Genomic DNA, 21,312 nt, shown 5'->3' with positions numbered 1-21,312 from the left:
CCCCCCTCCCCACCGATTTGGATCACTTGTTGTTACACTAGAACTCTTTGTAGTCTCATGTATACAACTCTTTTTAAATACAGCTTAACTATGGAAGTATATGATGTTTGAATAACCTCACAATAAAGTTACTGGGAGGAAAAATATAACTTTCCCTTGAGAATCTTTTTGAGAAAAGTGCCACTTCCCAGTCTGCTCGTCCAGTGTGAGAGGCCCCTGGCCATCACTGAATAGGAAGGAGCCTACAGGCTTCCCAGGAGCTCTCCTTTCCACCTCTTTCTGTTCCAGGCACCGTCTCTCGACTCACAGTCTCACCAGCACTCCAGCTAGTCCTCACACACCTGCCATTCCTTAGGCTGTTCCACAATTATCCCAACTGAAGAATTCAGCTTAAATTTGTATTCCTAAACCCGATTGTTGCTCACATTCCATAAACCTGCATCCTCAGGTACCCAACCCAACCTTGCCTTCCTCACTCACTCACATTTCCATCCAGGCAATGCGGACTCAGAGGGAGTCTGTTTCCTAGTCTGTCTTCTGAGGGGATGCTGGTGGCTTCCACCAGCAACCCTGCAGATCATAGCCCAGCATGGAACCACTACACCGCCAGGGCTCCTTTCCCTCCGCTTGTGACTTGTCCTGCCCGTGAGAAGTTTGTGCTCCTTCAGCAGTAGCAGCAGCACATCTCCTGGGAGCCACCTGTTTTACTGAAGCAATCAGGTGTGCTCATAAGGTTTCATTTCTTGGTGCCCCCTTGTTCGTCAATATGTGATCTCTTATCACCTGCTGCAGGATAACAAGCTGGAGCGGTACCTTCTCTATTAAGTTTGCCTATGCACCAAACCAACAACCCCAAATCACTCCCATCGTGTCGATTTTGACTCTTAGTAACCCCACAGGACAGAGTAGAACTGCTCCCATGGGTTTCTGAACCCGTAGCTCTTTACAGGAGTAGAAAGCCTCCTTTTCCTCCCTCGGAGTAGCTGATAGTTTTGAACTTCTGACATTGCAGTTAGCAACCCAACATGTAGCCTCTACACTACTAGGGCTCCTTTTGCCCACACACACTTCCCCCCCAAAAGAAGGAGCTCAGAAGACCTGGCTACTGCTACAGAGAGAGGGTGAGGAAAAATGCAAATACAAATGCACACCTGAATAAATTATTCTCTAACCTGGATGTAACAGGCTATCTTTATAGCACGAGAAAGCTCTAGCGTGGGGCTTCAGACTCTATGATGTTAAAGTCAGAATTAAACAAACAGCGATCTTCATAGCACACTCATTTGTAAGTGACTGGGAAGATAGATAAGAGGAATAGCTAATAGAACAGAGAAGAAATGAAGCCATTCTTGCACATGATACTGATTATCTAAAAAACCCAAGAAAAGAATCTGAAATGCAATGAGAGCGAATGCTCATGATCACAAATAAAGTCACCAAGGGGATGGAAAAACACACACACATGGGAACAGAAATGTAAAATAACTAAGAACAAACTAATAGTCAACTTAAAACAGAGACAATGAGTCCCTAGGCATAACGTTGTTAAACCTTAAATGTGAACATAAGCACATATCAGCAAGCATGTATATTTTTTATAAATAAAGTTAAAGTATTAAGATGTCTTTATCAAACTAACTTATAGATTTGATGTTATTCTAGTAAAAATCGCAATCTCATTTTCCAACACTGACTCTACAGTCTGTGTGGAGAAGGAGCAGCTGAGGCAGCGAGGGGTAGTTGGGCACAGAATGACAATAGCAAGGACTTGCTCTGCTCTGCTCTTACGATCAGGCAAGAAACAACAGAACACAAACGAGGAACAGAAACATAGCTCAGTGTACATATGATTAAAAGTAAAGGAAAAGTCATTTAATCATGTTGATAAAATTAACTATTGTGGGAGAGAGAAACTATCTTGAATCCCACCTTAAATCAAAAGAGTTTCCATATAAACTACCTTAAATTATTATTTTTTTAGTAAAAGGAAGGAGAATTAAAAAAAAAATTTTTTTTTTAACCAGAAGAAAGTGTATGTCATTGAAATGAGCTTGGAATGGTCCAGGAGCCGAGGCACAACTGCAGGGGAAGACTCCTTTTTTAAAACATCAGTTGATCAGGGCGCCATATAGCACTGATGAAACACACAATATTCTTCTGGTTCTTGGAGGCTTCCTCACCCCCCAGTATCATGACCCCAGTCCTGGCTTTCAGTTCTGGCTAGACTGGAGCATGTATGCTGGTATAGATAAGAACTCATGACACAAGGAATCCAGGACAAGTAAACCCCTCAGGAACAGCAATGGAAGTGGTGACACCAGGAGGGTAAGGGGAAGGTGGGGAGGAATGGGGAACCGATCACAATGATCGACGCATAACACCGCACTCCAGGGGGATGAAAACAGAAACGTGGGTAAAGGGAGATAGCAGTTGGTATATATGGTATTACATAATCTGGTGTCGATCTGAGACTATTAAGTGTGAAGGGGAGGAGTTTAACCTGTCAATCAGGTCTCCGCTTGATGACTTCATTTGGAGGCCCTACAGAGACAAATAGTTCAGTGGAGGCCAGACCCACACTCACTCCCTGCAAGACATTCCTGTTGACAAGCCACATGGAGCTACACTGATGGAGCCAGAGCCCTGGAGTTGTAGGAGCCACATGGAGACTCACACCAGCTGAGATGCTTCCACCACCCCTGGATCCACAAGACTTCCCCCCACTGATCTGTGCTCTTACTGCGTTTGGCATCATTGCATGTGCTGCATGAATCCGAAGAGGAATGTGCAGACTGGCAATGGACATACGGGCTAATATTGGACTTAGGGATTTGATCTGGACTGGGATACGATGTTTTCTTAATATATAATTACTCTTTATATAAAGCTCTTTCTTATACACATGAGTGTCTCTGGATTTGTTTCTCTAGTCAACCAGGACTAACACAGTGTAAAATGTGAAAAGAATAATAATTTACAATTTATCAAGGGGTCACGAGGGTAGGAAGTGAGGAGGGAGGGAAAAAGGAGGAGCTGATACCAAGGACTCAAATCGAAAGTAAATGTTTAGAAAATAATGACAGCAACATATGTACAAATTTGCTTGATACAGTTGATGTATGCAATGTTGTAAGAGGCCCCAATAAAATGATTAGATATATATCAGTTGAGCGATCATTAATAACAAACACCTCCTTTATGAAAATCACAGAAATCAAAAGTTTAAGGCCAAAATCAAGCTGGGAAAAGTATTGGTGATAAATATTGCTATTTATTTCATAATGTAACGTTCTCCCAAACAGATATGAAATATTATAGTGCAAAAGATATCAAATATTCTAGTCCCAAACAGATATGAAATATTCTAGTGCAAGAAAGGCTGCACACAGTTCATCCAAGGAGAAATACAAATCCTAATGAAAATGTTTAATGTTCAAGTTTTCAAAAGATATGAAAATAAAAATGATGCCTTAGCTGTCAAAATCTGAACGGGGGAAAAAAAACACAGAAAAACCTTACAACGATCAATATGAATGAGGATGTAATGATTTAGTCACAAACACGGCTCAACCAAAATACCAGATTCGTCACCACGGGGTCAATTCTGACTCACAGCCACCCTCTAGCACAGCGCAGCGCTCTCCCATAGGGCTCCCGGGGTTGTAAGTCATCACAGAAGCAGACTGGTCATATTGCTTGCTCCCTGGGAGCAACATGCCCACTGTTTCTTTGCCCACCAGTCCAACCAGGGCTATTACCAAAACCAAACACCCAACCCAATGCCATCCAGTTAGTTCCGTTAGGAGACCTGAATACTGATGCAGATATGTTTGAAAGGAATATGGGGATGTCTGAAAAGCCTTTAAAAGTTCCTTCCTGTATGTCTTCTGACCCAATAATATATCATGTAGGAATCTAACCTAAGTAGGAATACATGATAGCTGGACAAAGATTTATGCATAAAGATATTCATCACGATTTGTAAGGTAGAACTGAGGTCATGATAGTGGGGGAAGGACGCATTAAAGAACTAGAGGAAAGTTGTATGTTTCATTGGTGCTATACTGCACCCTGATGGGCTCATCTCTTCCTTGTGACCCTTCTGTGAGGGGATGTCCAGTTGTCTACAGATGGGCTCAGAGTCTTCACTCCATGCCCCATCCCACCCCCATTCACAATGGGTATGATTTTGTTCTAGGTCTTCGATTACTGATACCTGATCCCATCCTCACCTCATGATCACACAGGCTGGTGTGTGTCTTCCATGTGGGCTTTGTTGCTTCTGAGCTAGATGGCTGCTTGTTTTATCTTTAAGCCTTTAAGACCCCAGACACTATATCTTTTGATAGTCAGGCACCATCAGCTTTCTTCACCATATTTGCTTACACACCCCTTTTGTCTTCAGCGATCATGTAGGGAAGGTGAGCATCACAAAATGCCGATTATTAGAACAAAGTATTCTTGTGTTGAGGGAGTGCTTGAGTTGAGGCCCAATGTCCATCTGCAGCCTTAATTCTTAACATATAGATATAAGTCCATAGATCTATTCCTCTCTCATTATATATAAATATATTTAATACCATGAGGATTAGGGAAAGGTGGGGGGAGAAAGAGGGAATCGATCACAAGAATCAACATATAACCCCCTCCCGGGGAGGGAATGAAAAGTGGGTGAAGGGTGACAGAGGACGATGTAAGATATGAAAATAACGATCTATAATTTATCAAGGGTTCATGAGGAAGGGCTGACGGGAAATGAGGAGTTGATAGCAAGGGCTCAAGTAGAAAGAAAATGCTTTGAAAATGATGATGGTAGCATATGTGCTAATGTGCCTGACACAATGGATGAATCTGTGGATTGTGCTAAGAGATGTATGATATCTTAATAAAAGTATTTAAGAAAAAATGATATTCTTCACAATATGATTAATGATCAAATTAGAAATTATATAAATGTTTAACAGTAAGAAGATGCTTAACCAAATTTAGGCCCATTTCTTTGACAAAATACTATGGCAGTAATTAATCTTTTTAAGTTCAATGAGAGTATGAAATTGCTAAAAATTCTATCTCATTTTTATTAATTATTTAAATTTCTGCTTTATAGCTTTCTGGTTTTTTTCCTAATTTCACAGCTTCCATCTTTCATAGTGTACTTTTTTTGGTCTAACATTTACTCCTCAGCATCTCTTTTCTCTCTCTTCCACTTTTTTTCATATTTTCCTACAACTTCAGCTTTTTTCCCCATCTCTCTGCCACTACTACCTTAAGCGGCCATTAGGTGATACTGAATAATTACAACAAAAAGGTATTCTTTTATTTATTAATAAAAGCATTTGATTTCCATTTTTTAATTCAAAACTTTGTCACTTTAATATTAAGGTTATCTTTTAAAACTAAGTGGTTCTTTGTTCCTCTGAGAGTAACTCAGAACCACACACAAAGGCAGCCTCCTCCCTCGTTCTTGATTTGCCAAACGATGGTCATAATATTCGCTTGTAAATTCCTCACAGATATCAGAAGAAAACAAGAATAGGTATCCTGGTGCTCCCAGACGTGGAGGATGGATCGTGGAGAACTGCCCTGTGACCAAAAAGCTATGGACAAGCTTAGCAGATAAAGGAATTTTACCGGATTTAATCATCTGTTTATCAGATACAGTAAACAATGGTTGGTAAATATTTGTCCTTTACATCTTGAAATGAAATACTGGTATCTGTCGCTGGTAACATGTTTGATGAAAACGAAGAACGGTACAAGCACCCAGCAATTCCAGCCCTTGCAGAATGAGACCTGTTCACTGACAAAGTGGCAAGAGGTACATCTAGGACCACTGGAAGTTCAGAAAGGCTTTTGCAATGTAACTTTTCTTTGAGGCTGAGAATTTAGCACTTCCTCCTGGCCAGCAGCTCTACCTTCTAAAGAGCCATCTCCACCCACTCATTCCTGCTCGCCATGGCTGTGTTCCAAAGACAGGTCCTTATTTGGTTATTAGTGACGTGCAAAAACAGAAGATCACAAAAGAGAGGGTGATTGCTGCATTCTTAGCAACTGCCAAACGCTGTCACATAACTGTCAAACCACTGAGAACCATGGCCCAGCCAAGGTGACACGTGACCTTACCCATCACAGCCAGCAAGACACTCACCCAGCACCTCAGCTTCTCTACTGCTAGATAGACATCTTGAATGCACAAAGCAGCCAGGCCGTGGAGCTGAACTGCTGTCATAGATCTGAAATGTTGCTCAGTGAGGAGTAGGGTATATAAGGCTATTAGGGAAAGACTATGTTTATGGGTACCGTATTTTTTGCACGTAACTGTATTTTTTGCACGTACCGTATTTTTGCACGTACCGTATTTTTTGCACGTGGCTCGGAAATAATATGCACATACATATAATACACATTGGAAGCATACGAAACTAGAACACGGGGCTACAAAGCTGACACACACAAAAGTATAACCTAAAAATAAATATTTAAATAAAAATGAAAAGTTTAACCTGAGAGTTATTCATGTAAAAATACAGTCGTTCTTCCCTTCAAGCAGGAAACATTAAGTACATAAAGATGACAGAACTCAATTTAAATTATTCTATTACTTTGTGACTTAAGGAAATAGCTTTGAATCTCATTTCCAGGAGAGGGAAGGAATGTCATAAACTTCCTCTTTAAATGACTTGGCCATCACTAGGCCAATCTGGTTCTCTAAGCTAAGCTCAAGGTCAGCAGTTTGAAGCCACCAGGCACTCCTTGGGAGAGAGTTTGAGTCTTTCTTCTCCTGTAGAGAGTTACAGTCTCAGAAACCCACAGGGGCAGTTCTACCTGCCCTGTTGGGTCACTATGAGTCACATTGGACTCAATGGCAGTGAGAGGCCAACATCTACTTTTCAAAGTATATATGAATATACTTTTAATAGTTTAAAGACCCAGAGCTCTACTTAGACAAATGTGTAAAGAAAATATGTTTACTATATATCAAAGCGATTTTTCATCATTGACTTCCAAAATGTATTTCACTCTCTTTTATCTAGCTTCAAAAATATCTAAAGCAGCTCTTTATCTGTGTTTCAGGAAAATACTTACTTTCAAGATTATATTTAGAGAATAAACCTGAAGTTGATGCTAAGATTTTAGAAAGATTACGAGAAGAATTGCAAAAGAAGAAGAGAGAGGAAGAAGCAGTCAGGTAAGATCTGCCTGACCTAAAAACATTATCATATCTTTGACAGATGCTAAAATTAGTCCTGATGGTGTCACAGGTTATGTGTTGACCGATTAACCATGAGGTCAGCAGTTTGAAACCACCAGCTGCTCCATGGGAGAAAGATGAGGCTTTCTATTCCTAGAAAGAATTCCAGTCTTGAAAACCCACAGGGGCAGTTCCACTCTGTCCTTTAGGGTCCCCACCAAACAGAACTGACCCAATGGCAGCAAGTTTGGGTTTTGTTGTTGTTATTGTTTGTTTGTTTTGTTTTTTAAGAGATGTTAAACTTCCAGAAATTATGAGGCCAGAAACAACGACGGTGTATGTTAGAGGATGTTTAATGTGTATGTGTACTCATTATTTACCTAAATCATTCCTTTAGGAGTGTAATACAAGCATATATGTTTTCTAATTTGCTTACATTAGTTAATAAAATTATAGTTTGATATATCAACTGAAACATATAATTTAGACACTAATTACAAAATAATTATTACATTTATTTTTATTTTATTTTACTTTGGAGCTAACACATATATCATATCATTCCATAGTCCCATCACATCAAGCAGTACTGTACAATTGCTACCACCATCAGTTTCCAAACATTCTTTTCCTTCCTGGACTCCTTGACATCATCTCCCCTTTACTGCCCCCACCACTACCACCACCACTGCCTCCCCCCGCCCCCAAAACCCTTCTTCTACTTGCTGTCCCTAGGTTCATCCATCCTGGGTTTCATATACCGAAAATCAGGAAAGCATAACACAAATTCGAGAGTGTCATTTTCAATGACAGAACACCTCTGAGATAAAACCCTAATATTGAACAAACAAACACTACAGAAAATCTGACTTTCAGACATGTAAAAGTTGTGTTACAAATGTAACCGTTGATGTTCAGCTCCTTGGAGCTGAAGACCCCTCGGGTGTTCACTGTGTATTTTGAGTAGCTTCCTCCAAACTCCCACCCGCTCTGCAGGAGAAAGACGGGACTTTCCACTCCTGTAGCGTGACAGTCTCAGAAACTCACAGGGGCACTTCTGCCCCGCCCTGTGGGGTCAATATGACCCAGCGGCATGGAGTTTGGTTTTGATTTTCCCTACGTAGGGGTTCATCTCTCAGCACTTCCTGGGCAATATTCTGTTTGAATCCATAGCATTTTCATTGGTTTTCAGACGTAACTCACTGGCCCTCCAAGTCTGCCTTCCTCGGGAAGCTCAGCTGATACCTGTCAGCTCTGGGTGACTCGGCTCGCACTTGAAATACTGGCAGTGTAGCGTTCCAGCACCACAGCCATCTGCAAGTCACCACAGGGTGACAAACTGACAGATGGGCGGTGCAGGTGGTTTGTGAGAGGGTCTTAATCTGGCAGCAGAATTCTTTCTCTTCCTTGTCAGGCCTTCCATTGTTCACAGCAATGTACTCTGTCTGGGTTTGGGATTAGGAAAGTCTCACAAAAAGGAGATAGACTGACTAGTGTTGTGCACGTGATCAAAATGGGGCAGGACGGGTCCAAGAACAATGCTCAGTCTTCGCAGAGGCCCGAGCCAGGAAAAAAAGAGAACTTGAATTACTCCACAACGTGGCCATGGCTCATGGGCTGAGAAGCCAGTCATAGAGCAAGCCTTCTTTACAAGATACAGACCTGTGGAGAGAAGAGGCTTGTAGAGGGTTTTGATGAAAACACAAGTGCAACTGATTTTTCAAAGGGCAAGGAAATGAACACAGAGGAAAGGGGGCCTCTAGGAAGGAGCTGAGGGAAGCTGCAGACCCACTGTGTGCTGGATATGACTAGGCTCTACCTTCCTGAACTAAACTCCTGGCAGTGGATAGTGGGTACCGTGTTCATCATTAAAAATGAGAATGATGAAGTCGACATATGTACTAATGTGCTGGACACAAATGACGTATGTACGGATTGTGATGAGTTGTAAGAGCCCCTAATAAAATGATTATTTAAAATTGAAAAAGGGAAAGAAAAAGATGAAATCAACATTCTTAGATTTTTTTCCCCTTGTTCAGTAGTTTCTAAGGACAAGGCTCCTAGACATAGAATTTCTAAGTCAAAGGCAATAGACACTGTGAAGTCTAATAGTCTGACTTCTGTCCATCAGTTTGCTAACTGTCCTAGAGTTACCATCACCACTACGAAGGCAAGCGTAGCACTGCAACACCCAGGAGAAGATTCTTCCCAGATATTTCAATATCTTTACTCCTGGTCTCTAAATTCCACCCTCACCGAGTTAAAAGAAAATAATGAGGGTTATTTATCATCTACAATGATAAAACGTTCAATGTTCTGTTTATTCAATGGTGGACAATTGAAAAACGAGCCCACTAACCCCAAAGCTAAAGAAAGTGAACGCTCCCATAATGCCCCCACCCAGAGAATTACTATATGCACTTCAATTTGTTTTCTTCCTGCCGTTTTCTCCTCATTTATATCAGTGTTAAATGCAAACTCAAAACCATAGCATGCACATATACATCTTAATGTCCTTCTTTACACATTGAAGCAGGAAGAAAAATGCTCCAGCTCCTCTCATTTGCCTTTTCAATTTGGGATTCAACAATCCTTTAGTACTTTTAGCGAATCCCTAAGGTTTTTCAACCTAAACCATTATCGTTTTTTCCCACTTAAAAAAACAAAGAAACTGAAGGTTAAGTAAATGTTTTAAACTTACTTTGATAGACTGAGATTGGAAAGTAAAAAATATCTCAAGTATTCTAAACCGTTTATTCTGCATTTTTACCACGAAAAGCCCTTTACCCTATATTATCATGAGATGTCTGAATTGGCTAAGATAATGAGATTGAGGGCCTTTTAATTTCAGAAAAGCTGCAGAAGAAGCTTTGAAAATTGAAGAAGAAAACCAAAGGATGCTGGAAGCTATGAAGGCAACAGCAAAAGGCAAGCAGAGGAAGCTCTGACTGATAATGGCATTGTTTAAGTGTGCATGGTTAGCAACGGCAGCATTGTGAGTGGATGGTAGGCAGAATCTCTGTTTGCCTTGACAGTCGGGTTTCAGTCTGTAGTCCGGAAAGAACTAGAGTACGCGCTTCCCTTCTCTTCAGTGTTTCACTATGACCACCCACCCACCCACTCACTCACTGTGTGGAGTAGATGGCAACTCATAGTGCCCCTATAGGACAGGGTAGAACAGCCCTTGTGGGTTTCCAAAACCATCACTCCTTACAGAAGTAGAAAGCCCTGTCTTTCTCCCATGGGGCTCCTGCCCTTGCAATTGACAGCCCAACTCATAACCACTAGGCCCCCAAGTTTCCTCCATTCTTTGCACAAAAAGACTTTATTTTCAGCCAATTTTGTAAGCCTATTAAGGGGAGTTAAGGAGGGGAGTTTTCTGTCCATAATTCACTCCATCTTCTTCCTAAAAGACTCTATGCCTATATTTCTTAGTTTGGTTGTATAAATCGGGACTTAGGCTTTTAAAATATAAATGCCATGCTTTGATTAATATGTAATATTCCCTATTACTTTTAATTAACTGTAAGAAATCAAAATGCAAGCCATGTATCCAACTAGAAATTCTTGACTAGCTACATTTTTTAAAAAGTAAAATTAAATTGTGAAATTACTTATAATAGGATATATTGTATTTATCCCACTGTATCCAAAAATATTATCTCAACGTGTAATCAGTGCTCCATCAGCTCTGATTACAGCTGATGAAGCACTGGAAGCACTTACTCATCTATGCCAGGAAATTTGGAAGACAGCTACTTGGCCAACTGACTGGGAGAGATGCATATTTGTACTCATTCTAAAGAAAGGTGACCCAACAGAATGCTCAAATTATCAAACAATATTACTGATATTACATGCCAGTAAAATTTTGCTGAAGATCATCCCACAATGGTTGCAGCAATACATTGACAAGGGGCTGCCAGAAGTTCAGGCCAGATTCAGAAGAGAACACAGAACAAGGGGTATCATTGTTGATGTCAGATGGGTTTTAGATGAAAGTAGAAAATACCAAAATGATATTTGCCTGTGTTTTCTTGATTATGCCAAGACATTCCACTGGTGGATCATAACAAGCTATGGAAAACCTTGAGTAGAATGGGACCTCCAGAACACTTTATCGTGCTCCTGCGGAACTTGTACATGGATCAAGAGACAGTGTCTGAACAGAACAAGGGAATACTGCATGGTTTACAATCAGGAAGGATGTGCCTTAGGGCTATATCATCTCACTATATTTATTCAATCTGTGTGCTGAGCAAATAAACAGAGACGCCGACCTAGAGGAATCAGGCTTGGAGAAAGGCTTATTAACAACTTGTGGTGTGCAGATGACCCAACCTTGCTTGCTGAAAGTGAGGACATGAAGTACTTGCTAGTGAAGATCAAGGATTTCAGCCTTCAGTATGGATTACAACTCAGTGTAAGGAAAACCAAAGTCTTCACAACTAGGCCAATAGGTAACATCATGATAAATGGAGAAACTGTTGATGCTGTCAAGGATTTTGCCTTGCTTGGATCCATAATCAACGCTCATGAAAGAGCAGTAAAGAGATCAAAAGACAAGTTGCATTAGGTAAATCAGCTGCATCAGACATCATTGGAGTGTTGAAAAGCAAGGATGTGCCTATGAGGACTAAGGTATGTCTGCCCCAAGCCCTGGTATTTTCAATTGCCTCAGATGTATGTGAAAGTCAGACATTAACTAAAGAAGATCAAAGAAGAATTGATGCATTTGAATGGTAGTCCTGGGAGAAAAGATGGAAAGTTCCATGGACTGCTAAAAGGACAAACCTATCTGCCTTGGAAGAAGTACGGCCAGAGCGCTCCTTCAAGACAAGGATGGTAAGACTGAGTCCTACATACTTTGGACCTGTTGTCAGGAGAGACCGTCCCTGGAGAAGGACATCATGTTTGGTGAAGTGGAGGAGCGATGAACGAGGAGAAGGCCCTCAAGAGAGGGATCTACACAGGGGCTGCAACAATGGGGTCAGGCATGGGGACAATCGTGAGGGTATACTGCAGGACCAGGCGCTGTTTCCTTCTATTGTGCATAAGGTGCCTGTGTGTCAGAACCCACTGTATGGCACCTCCCAATAACAACATGTAATCCGTACAAAAATCACTGCTGAGGTATTTTTCGTAATACTTTTCATATTAAATCCTCAAAATTCACTGTGTATTATATCCTTAAAGCTTGATTTGTACTAGCCATACTTCAAATATTCAAACACTCGGGTATCTGGGGTCCCTGAAACATATGGCTAGTGGCTACCATGCTAGACAGTAGCCATACCCTATTGAATTTGGGCTATTTCTGAGTTTTTTTTACTGTTATCGTATTTAGAGTTACCATAAACATTTCCTCTCTGGAATGAACTCTGAGCAGATTACCAGCATCTTTACTGCTACATTTTAATATCATATATAATATATAATTTATATATTATATATATACATATATATATATATATCTTGTAAAACCAAATATTCTAGGCAAGCCAAGATTATTCCTTAGTCTTTTGGGGCCTCAACAATTAACACAGTAGTTGGCACCCAGGAAAACCTATTGACCTAACTGAATAATGACATGTTTCTTCTCTCTCTTTGTCCCCCCTAGAAGAAGCTGACCAAGAGGCTGAAGAAGAGATTGACACTGAGGAGTCTGAAGTTCCTGAGGGGTCCGAGGCCCCTGAGGTGTCCGAAGACGCCAGGCAGTCGTTGCTAACTGAAGAGTCCGAGCTGTCTGAGCTCCCAGAAACAGAATCTGATCCAGGTTAGCCTTTGATGGAGGGTCACGTCCTTGCCTCTCCTCGTGTCCATTAGTGTGTCCATGTGTATGCGTGCATGCGCGTGTCTTGTATTTTGAGGAAGTAGAGGCAGGCCAGCAATGAAGGGATGGGCCCTGAGAGAGTACCCGCTTAATCCCGACCACATGGTGTGAGTGTGATGGGAAAGTTGTGTGTGTGTGTGTGTGTGTGTGTGTGTGTGTGTGTTCTGTTATTTGTGATAACATGTTTATGCCATGTATTGGAACTAAAAAGTTTGACCCTGAGATCGGAAGAGCGGTACCCGCTGAATGCCGACCACATGGTGTGAGTGTGATGGGAAAGTTGTGTGTGTGTGTGTGTGTGTGTGTGTGTGTGTGTGTTCTGTTATTTTTAGAGATGTTAGTATGTGAATGCGTTTTCCTGGAATTCAATCAAGTCTTTTTGCCTTCATGACAAGTTCTTCCACCAGGTTAAAATCGTTTTCTCAGTTATCTCCTCATTTATTGTTTTGGGTTCTTTTCTCAGAATTGCATACTCTTCTTTAGGTGAGATAGCGCTTCTTTCTCAACCAAGTCCCCTCGTCCCTGGCAGTGCTCACCTCGCTGACCTTTTAGTCTGTGTTCTTTATGACTATGATTCGGTGTTCTTTGAAGTGATGTCCCCCGCCTCCCTAATTTACTGTCTCTGCGCCTTATTTCCCCTCTTACCACGTATTTCAAGTCTGCTCATGCACTTTTTACTTCCTTGCATGATTTTGTTTTTTTAATTTCAGCTAGCTTTCTTGAATTTCTGCCTCATCTTTAAGTGGTGTCTCCTTATGTCTGACTGCTCTGTTGTGTAAGCTCTGTTGTCTTCTTGTATGAAGACACCAAGCACATCTCTTGCAAAATGTATTTCTGCTTTATATAAGAAACTCGTTTCAGAAGCAAACGCTTTAATCCTTTGGAACTGCAGCAGTCCCTTTGACTGCTGCTCTCATCGTTGTTGCTGACTGATGCTACAATGGAGCTGTCTTAGTCAGGGTTGGCGGGAGAAACAAATCAAGGGAGACTTATATGTGTATAAAAGAGAACCTTTTTGGGTGAAGGGAGACATCGGAAAGGGTAAGACATGACAAAATAATAATAATTTATAAATTATCAAGGGTTCATGAGGGAGGGGTTGGGAGGGGAGGGAAAAAATGAGGAGCTGACACCCAGGGCTCAAGAGAAAGAAGGTGTTTTGAGAATGATGATGGCAACAAATGGACAAATGTGCTTGACACAATGGATGGATGGATGGATTGTGAAAAGAGTTGTACAAGCCCCCAATAAAATGATTAAAAAAAGAATTGTAAAATTTAAAAAATAAATAGAGAGAAATTTATATCAAAGAGCAATTGTACACTAAGAAAACATCCCAGCCCAGTCCAGATCAAGTCCATCCGTAAGTGTAATATTACCCCATATGTCAATACTAGTCCGTAAATTCCTCTTTAAGCTCAAGCAGCCATGCAATAATGCTGAATGCAGGAAGATCACAGGGCAATGGGTAGAAAGTCTTGTGGATCTAGTGGAAGTATCTCGGCACTGGTGTGGGTCCCCATGTGGTTCCTCCAGCTCCAGGGCTCTGACTCCATCAGTATAGCTCCATGTGGTTTGTCAACAGGAATGTCTTGCAGGGAGTGAGTGTATCTTGCCTCCAGTGAGCTATTTATCCCCATTGTACCTCCAAATGAGGCCACCAAGCTGCAACCTGATTGACAGGTTAAACTTCACCCCTTCACTCTTAATAGTCTCAAGTTAACACCAGATTATGTGACTACCACAGGAGCAGACAATATCCAACTCTTAAATTTATCAAGAGGAAGAATAAGTAGAATATCCTTAAGAAATCTCTACACAGACGCAACAAATTCAGCTTTTCTCCCCTCATCTTTCTCCCTCTCTGCCATCAAGTGGATTCCAACTCATGGTGACCCTATAGGACAGAGTAGAATGCCCCCTTTGGGTTTCTGAGATGTCAAATTTTTGTGGGAACAGAGGGCCACATCTTCCTCCCTCAGAGTGACTGGTGGGTTCAAACCACCTACCTTGAGGTTAGCATCTCAGAAGGTATCCCGCCATGACACCAGGTCTCCTTAAACTCCTTACTAGGCACTCTCAAGACCTGAGGGTCAAGTTAACACACATCAGCCTAGTTAGACTTGGTGCTTACAAGTATTCATCATGTATGGCTTTTCTAGGCTCTGTCTTCTTCATTCCCAACTACTGCATTCTCGGATTAATTCTTTGTACATTCTTGATGCTCATGCCTTTGCCATTATTTCTAATTGAACAGCTTAAGTAACCAAGCATCTTAAACCTAATCATGCCTCTACAAGGCCAACCCTAGGCATCTTCCTGTCTGCTTCCTGCTCTATTGAGTATTAAACCCACCACCCACGGCCATTGAGTTGATTCCAGTTCATAGCAACCCCATGAGTGGAACTGCCCCCTTCAAGTTTCCCAGTTTATAAATCTTTACCAGAGCAGATAAACTCATCTTTCTCCAGAGGAGCGGCTGATTGAGTTTGAACTGTTGACCTTGAAGCTAACAGCCAATGTATAACCCCCTATACCACCAACACTCCTTTATATAGTATAAATTCTGGGTGTAGAAAGATAACCCCACTGTAGCGTTAGCCAACTCAGAAGGCAGTTCCCACCCATAAAGAATGACTGTATGGTGTGTTAGCTCAGGTTGACTACACACTCATATGTGTGTAAGACAGAACTTTATATCAAAGAGCAAGTGTATATTTAAAAAACATCCCATCCCAGCCAGATTAATACCATAAGTCCAATGTTAGCCTATATATCCGATACTAGTCCTTAAATTACTTTTCAGACTTACACGGTACATGCAATGATGCCAAATGCAGGAAGATCACAGGCTCATGGGTGGAAAGTCTTGTGGATCCAGTGGTGGTGGAAGCATCTCTAGGGCTCTGGCTGCCCTCAGCATGGCTCCATGTGACTTGTCAACTGGAAGGCAAAGCAGAGAGAGAGGCTTGCCTCTTCTGATGGCAGAATCAAGAGAGAGAGAGTTCCCAACCCTCATGGGAAGGCCACACCCACTTGAAGGGATCATCAGGTTGTGACTTGATTGACAGGCTAGACTCCACCCCTTCATTCTTTTACCAAGTTGACATGAAATTATGTAACTTCCACACCTGGTGTGTTCATTATCACTCTGGTTCATAGCTTTTTTATATATGTAAGAAAACAGTATATGTATCATTACATATTTTTAATGTCAAACTTGACCTTCAAAGAACTTTATTTTCAGTAAATATATATGAGTTAAAGTCTGTTTTGAAATTTTCTTTGAGCCAAATCTTTTACAAGGGAATCATGTTTTAACAATCGAAACCCTCAACACACTAATAGGTTTTTCTCTTTTCAGCAGCTGAGCCCACTGAGATTCCTTACGTTGAAACTGAAATTCCAAAAGAGTCCAAAGAAGGCCTGGAAACTGAGAAGTTATCTGAAACAGGTGAGACGGGAACACAAAGGCTGTTCGTCCATGGAAGTGCTTTTCGTGTTCTCTTACAAAGCGTCTTGCCCCTTATTTTAGGGATAGTACCAACTTCCAACTTATTTCTTTTTAAATTCTATGCCAGGCGTGTGTGATAGTTCTTTCGCTCACTTCATTCAAAATGTATCGAAGCAGATTATAACGCTCTATTTTATCAAATCTTATTTTAATACACATTGTTAACAGAAAAAAGGGCCATATGAAATTCACATCAATTTCTCCAATAATTTGGATTTGCTAATAGCTACTAATTCATCTAGAGTCAACACAAGGAACAAAGCACAATTGATATATAAATATGTGGAACAGATATTGTGGCTTAGAATATTATGTTTACTTTCTTCAAATGCTACTAAAATACTATAGAGCATAAACATTTTCTACAAGATGTCCAAAAAGATAGTATTGAACACTTCTTCCCCGCCGCCACACCCTTTACCATTTCCTCAGAGGTGATGCTGCCTGAGTACCCCAAAGACTCTTATCCTGATGTTCCTGAAATGGAGCCATTTAAAGAGAGTCTGAAACATTTCGCCGGCATCTGGAAACAGCTGGAAACTACACTTGGTGAATTAATTCCTATCCCGACTTTAAGCATGGAGATTGCTGGTAAAACTCCAGAGGAACTACTTCAGCAAGTGATTGAGATGCTGGAAAGTAAGGACTTTAATCATAATCTTTGTGATCAAGAGCAGGTAATATCACTAAGAGTCGTATGGAATGTTAAAGGCCTTCTTGATTGGTTGCAAAATGAAACATTCAGGGTATCTAGGGATGAGATGTAAGATATTTCATGATTGTGGGAGCAGCCCCCATCCAATCAGAAGAGCCACCAGGTACAACTAGCACTGGCTATACTGGACAGCAGTCACATAAAGAATTTGTAAAGACCTGTTGGTGGTTAAACACTGGGCAGCTAATCTCAAGGTCAGCAGTTCAAAACCACCAGACACTCCATGGGAGAAAGATTAGGCTTTCTATGTCAGTCAACAGTTACAGTCTCAGAAACCCACAGGGACAGTTCTACCCTGTCCTATAGTGAGACCATAAGTTGGAAGCAACTCAATGGGAATGAGTTTGAGTTTGATTTACATACATATGTCACCTAAGAGATTAGTAATTATAATTAGTCGTCTTAGCCCTTGCCTTTGATTACAATAATAAATTAACATTCTTCTATTATAAACATATTTTCCCAAATCTCTCTTTTTGTAATAGAACCCTTTAAATACATTGGTTGGGAGTTAACCGTGGATGATTATGATGAAGAAGCAGAAGACTATCAGGCTGAAATAGAAGCCGATGAAGATTTTGAAGAAGAGGAGGAGGAGGAAGAAGAGGTGAGATTCTTTTATTCTTCATTCTCCTTTGGGAAGTCACCCAAACAATTGCAGACCAGAGTGGTAGCGATCACTTTGGGCGCCCAAGGAAACACACAGATATCTGCAATTTCATCAGGCAAGACCTTCATACACTGACCCTTGGGAAGAACACAACCCTAAGGAGTAGGATCAAGGAAGGGTGTCACTTGAGGTGCAATGGTGACATTTTGAAGGATGACATTTGGGATGATACAGAAAAGCTGAGAAGGATCTGGCCAAAGATCACTGCCCTGCAAAGACCCAGCAAATTCACCGCTATCCTTGGTTATGACTCATTTCGACCCTACAGCACAGAAGAGAATTGCCCCTTTGGGGTTTCCAAGACTTCCTGTCTTTACAGGAGGACACAGCCTTCTCTTTCTCTGAGCCCAGGGTTAGCAGCTCAATGTGGAATTCACCACACCTGACCAGAGCTACTCAAGGCTCAGAGGTGGGCTCAAAATCAGCATGGCCAACAAGGAAATTGAATATGGCTCCACACAACCTCCCCCTCCAGTTGCACTTGACCCCTAAAATCCCAAGGCTATAAAAAGTATATTACATCTGTGAACAGAGAAAGAGGAAATCTTTTTTTTCCCCTTTCTCGCTTTTTATTTATCCATCTGTGGGGCGGGGGGAGGTAGCTATTAGAGAAATCCATATTTATAATTTAACTGTCTTATAGAAAATGCTGTAAGGGAGTCTTCGAGAAGCTACGTGCACAATAGGATGTTGTAATCTCACCAGAAACAACCCTTTTTCAAACCCCATTCTTATCCCCTTAGCATCAGAATTTTGATGATAACCATTCTCATTGTGATATTCATCCAGCTCAGGCTTCAATCAATAACAAAGCAGGAAGTGCTGTTTTCATGTTGATCTTTAGAAAGACAGTAATGGTCAGAACATATAACGATGTATTGTCACTTACCTGTTAGTGCTCACGTGTCCACCACCAGGTGATATGCCTTGTGAATCTAGTATCAGTTTTCAAGACGTTCGTCAAGAGTGGCTCAAAGAAGGGATCTTTTTTCGCACTAAGATTCAGATGCATTTTGTTTCCTGTCCTCCGTTGTCTTTCTGTCGTGTCTGCTGATCTTCTGCACGCTGCTCTGCTTGACTTCCTGCTTCTCAGTCTTGCCTACATATTTAAGACTTGGGTTTTTAGGGATGGTCTTCACTGGTGATTAATGACTTTTTCTCATTGCCTTACTTCCTCCAAGGAAACTGAAACACCATTCTCTAGGCCCCAATCAGTGTCTTAAATGAGAAGATTGGATGGAAGACATATTTCAAAAGTATGAGAGCAATCATGTATAGAAAGAAATGGAAATGGTGAGAGAAAAGATATTTAGAGCATCGATCCAAGAGACCTAGCCAGTGACAGGTGTTATAGAAGAGGAAAAGGAAGAGGTGGAAGCGAAGCAAGACTTCATTTCCCCGGGTCTCAGCCATGACCTACAGATTAAAATTCAAAACAAAAACAAGGGAAAAAAACCTTGCTGACTCATAGTGACCCCTGTGGATTTCCAGGACTGTAATTTTATGAGAGTAGGAAGCCCAGTCTGTCTCCCTCAAACCTGCTGGTGGTTATGAATTGCTGACCATGAGGATGGCAGCCCAGCACATAACCACTACCCCACCGGGGGTCCGTTACAGAGTCAAAGGCACACCACGTCCAGGGAGGCCTGGTGAAAAGGTGCACACCTAGCCCTGTATGTATGGGGTATGACTCCTGAACTTAGAGGAGAAAGAGAAAACAGTACAGATATCCAGACAGAGAATCGCACTTTCAGATTGCTCCGATGGACTGGTGGCACAGAGGTTTAAGCAGTCCACTGTTGGCCTAAAAATTGGCGGTGTGGAGCCGGGGCTGCTCCGTGGGAGAAAGCAGTGGCGGTCTACTCCAGGGACGGTGGCGGTGGTTGCTGTTAGGTCCTGTCACGTTGGCTCCTACCCAAGTGAAGAAAGTGTGCTTCAGAATAAAGCACTGCCCCGATCGGCACCCTGCTTACAACCACTGCCGTCCTTAATCCACTTGTGGCCACTGCGTCGGCCCCTCTTGTTTGGATGTCTTTTCCCTCACCCTTTCTTTTAGGAGCATGATGCCCTCCTCCAGGGCGGGCCCCTCCTCAGAACACGCCCAATGTGTGGGTGATGACACTTGCCAAATGCACTTCACTTTCCAGCTTGGAAACCCAGTGGAGCAATTCGGCTCCTTGAAAGTCCTTGAAATTTTAAATTCATGTACAGAATTTACCTACAGAAACTTTCTAACTGCTAGTGAGTTAAATAAGAAACCAAAAACTGAAATTATAGATGATTTAATAATGAATAATACATAACATTAAAACCCCATAGAAGGGAAAAGAAATGAGGGTTGCCAGATAAAAACCAGGGTGTGCATGCATGGGATGTGCTTATACTGAAAAAGTATTTTTACCTAAACTTCTAATTTAATTGGACATTCTGTATTTTTATTTGTTAAGTCTGGCAACCCAACTCTTTTTTTTAATCATGTTATTGGGAGCTCATACAACTCTTATCATAATCCATACATCCATCCATTGTGTCAAGCATATTTGTACATTTGTTGCCTCATCATTCTCAAAACATTTACTTTCTACTTGAACCCATGGTATCAGCTCCTCATTTTTCCCTCTCCCTCCCAGCTCCTCCCTCCCTCATGAACCCTTGATAATTTATAAATTATTATTGTTTTTTCATATCTTACACTGTCCGATGTCTCCCTTCACCTACTTTTCTGTTGTCCATCCCCCAAGGAGGAGGTTATATGTAGATCCTTCTAATCGGTTTCCCCTTTCTACCCTATCTTCCCTCCACCCTCCCGGTATTGCCATGCTCACCACTGGTCCTGAAGGGATCATCTGTTCTGGATTCCCTGTGTTTCCAGTTCCTATCTGTACCAGTGTACATCCTCTGGTTTAGCCAGATTTGTAAGGTAGAATTGGGATCATGATAGTAGGGGGAGGAAGCATTTAAGAATTAGAGGAAAGTTGTATGTTTCATCATTGCTACCCTGCACCCTGACTGGCTCAACTCCTCCCCGCGACCCTTCTGTAAGGGGGTGTTCATTTACCTACATATGGGTTTTGGGTCCCCAATCTGCACTCCCCCTCATTCACAATTATATGATTTTTCATTCTTTGATGCCTGATACCTGATCCCTTCAAAACCTCATAGTTGCACAGGCTGGTGTGCTTCTTCATGTGGGCTTTGTAGCTTCTCAGCTAGATGACCACTTGTTTATCTTCAAGCCTTGAAGACCCCAGAGCTATATCTCTTGATAGTCGGGTACCATCAGCTTTCTTCACCACATTTGCTTATGTACACATTTGTCTTCAGTGATCATATCGGGAAGGTGGGCACCCACTGATATGATTTTTTGTTCTTTGATGCCTGATACCTG

The 21,312-nt window shown here is 41.5% G+C and overlaps 1 protein-coding gene across 1 annotated transcript in view; it reads left to right on the top strand.

Moving 5' to 3' along the window:
• AK9 (adenylate kinase 9) overlaps positions 1-21,312 on the top strand; it is a 160,358-nt gene that overhangs the window by 65,650 nt on the left and 73,396 nt on the right. The window contains exons 16-22 of the mRNA XM_045294606.1: positions 5,514-5,670; positions 7,075-7,189; positions 10,044-10,120; positions 12,813-12,968; positions 16,390-16,479; positions 16,972-17,178; positions 17,740-17,861. Coding sequence (XP_045150541.1) covers positions 5,514-5,670; positions 7,075-7,189; positions 10,044-10,120; positions 12,813-12,968; positions 16,390-16,479; positions 16,972-17,178; positions 17,740-17,861 — 924 coding nt within the window. The remainder of the gene's footprint in view (positions 1-5,513; positions 5,671-7,074; positions 7,190-10,043; positions 10,121-12,812; positions 12,969-16,389; positions 16,480-16,971; positions 17,179-17,739; positions 17,862-21,312) is intronic.

Source organism: Echinops telfairi, unplaced genomic scaffold (genome assembly GCF_000313985.2).
Source record: "Echinops telfairi isolate 266 unplaced genomic scaffold, ASM31398v2 ScPeMD7_3533;HRSCAF=4204_0, whole genome shotgun sequence".
In the NCBI taxonomy this organism is placed as follows: Eukaryota; Metazoa; Chordata; class Mammalia; order Afrosoricida; family Tenrecidae; genus Echinops; species Echinops telfairi.
Note: the sequence above shows the minus strand (reverse complement) of the source record. Positions and strands in the feature narration are given on the sequence as shown.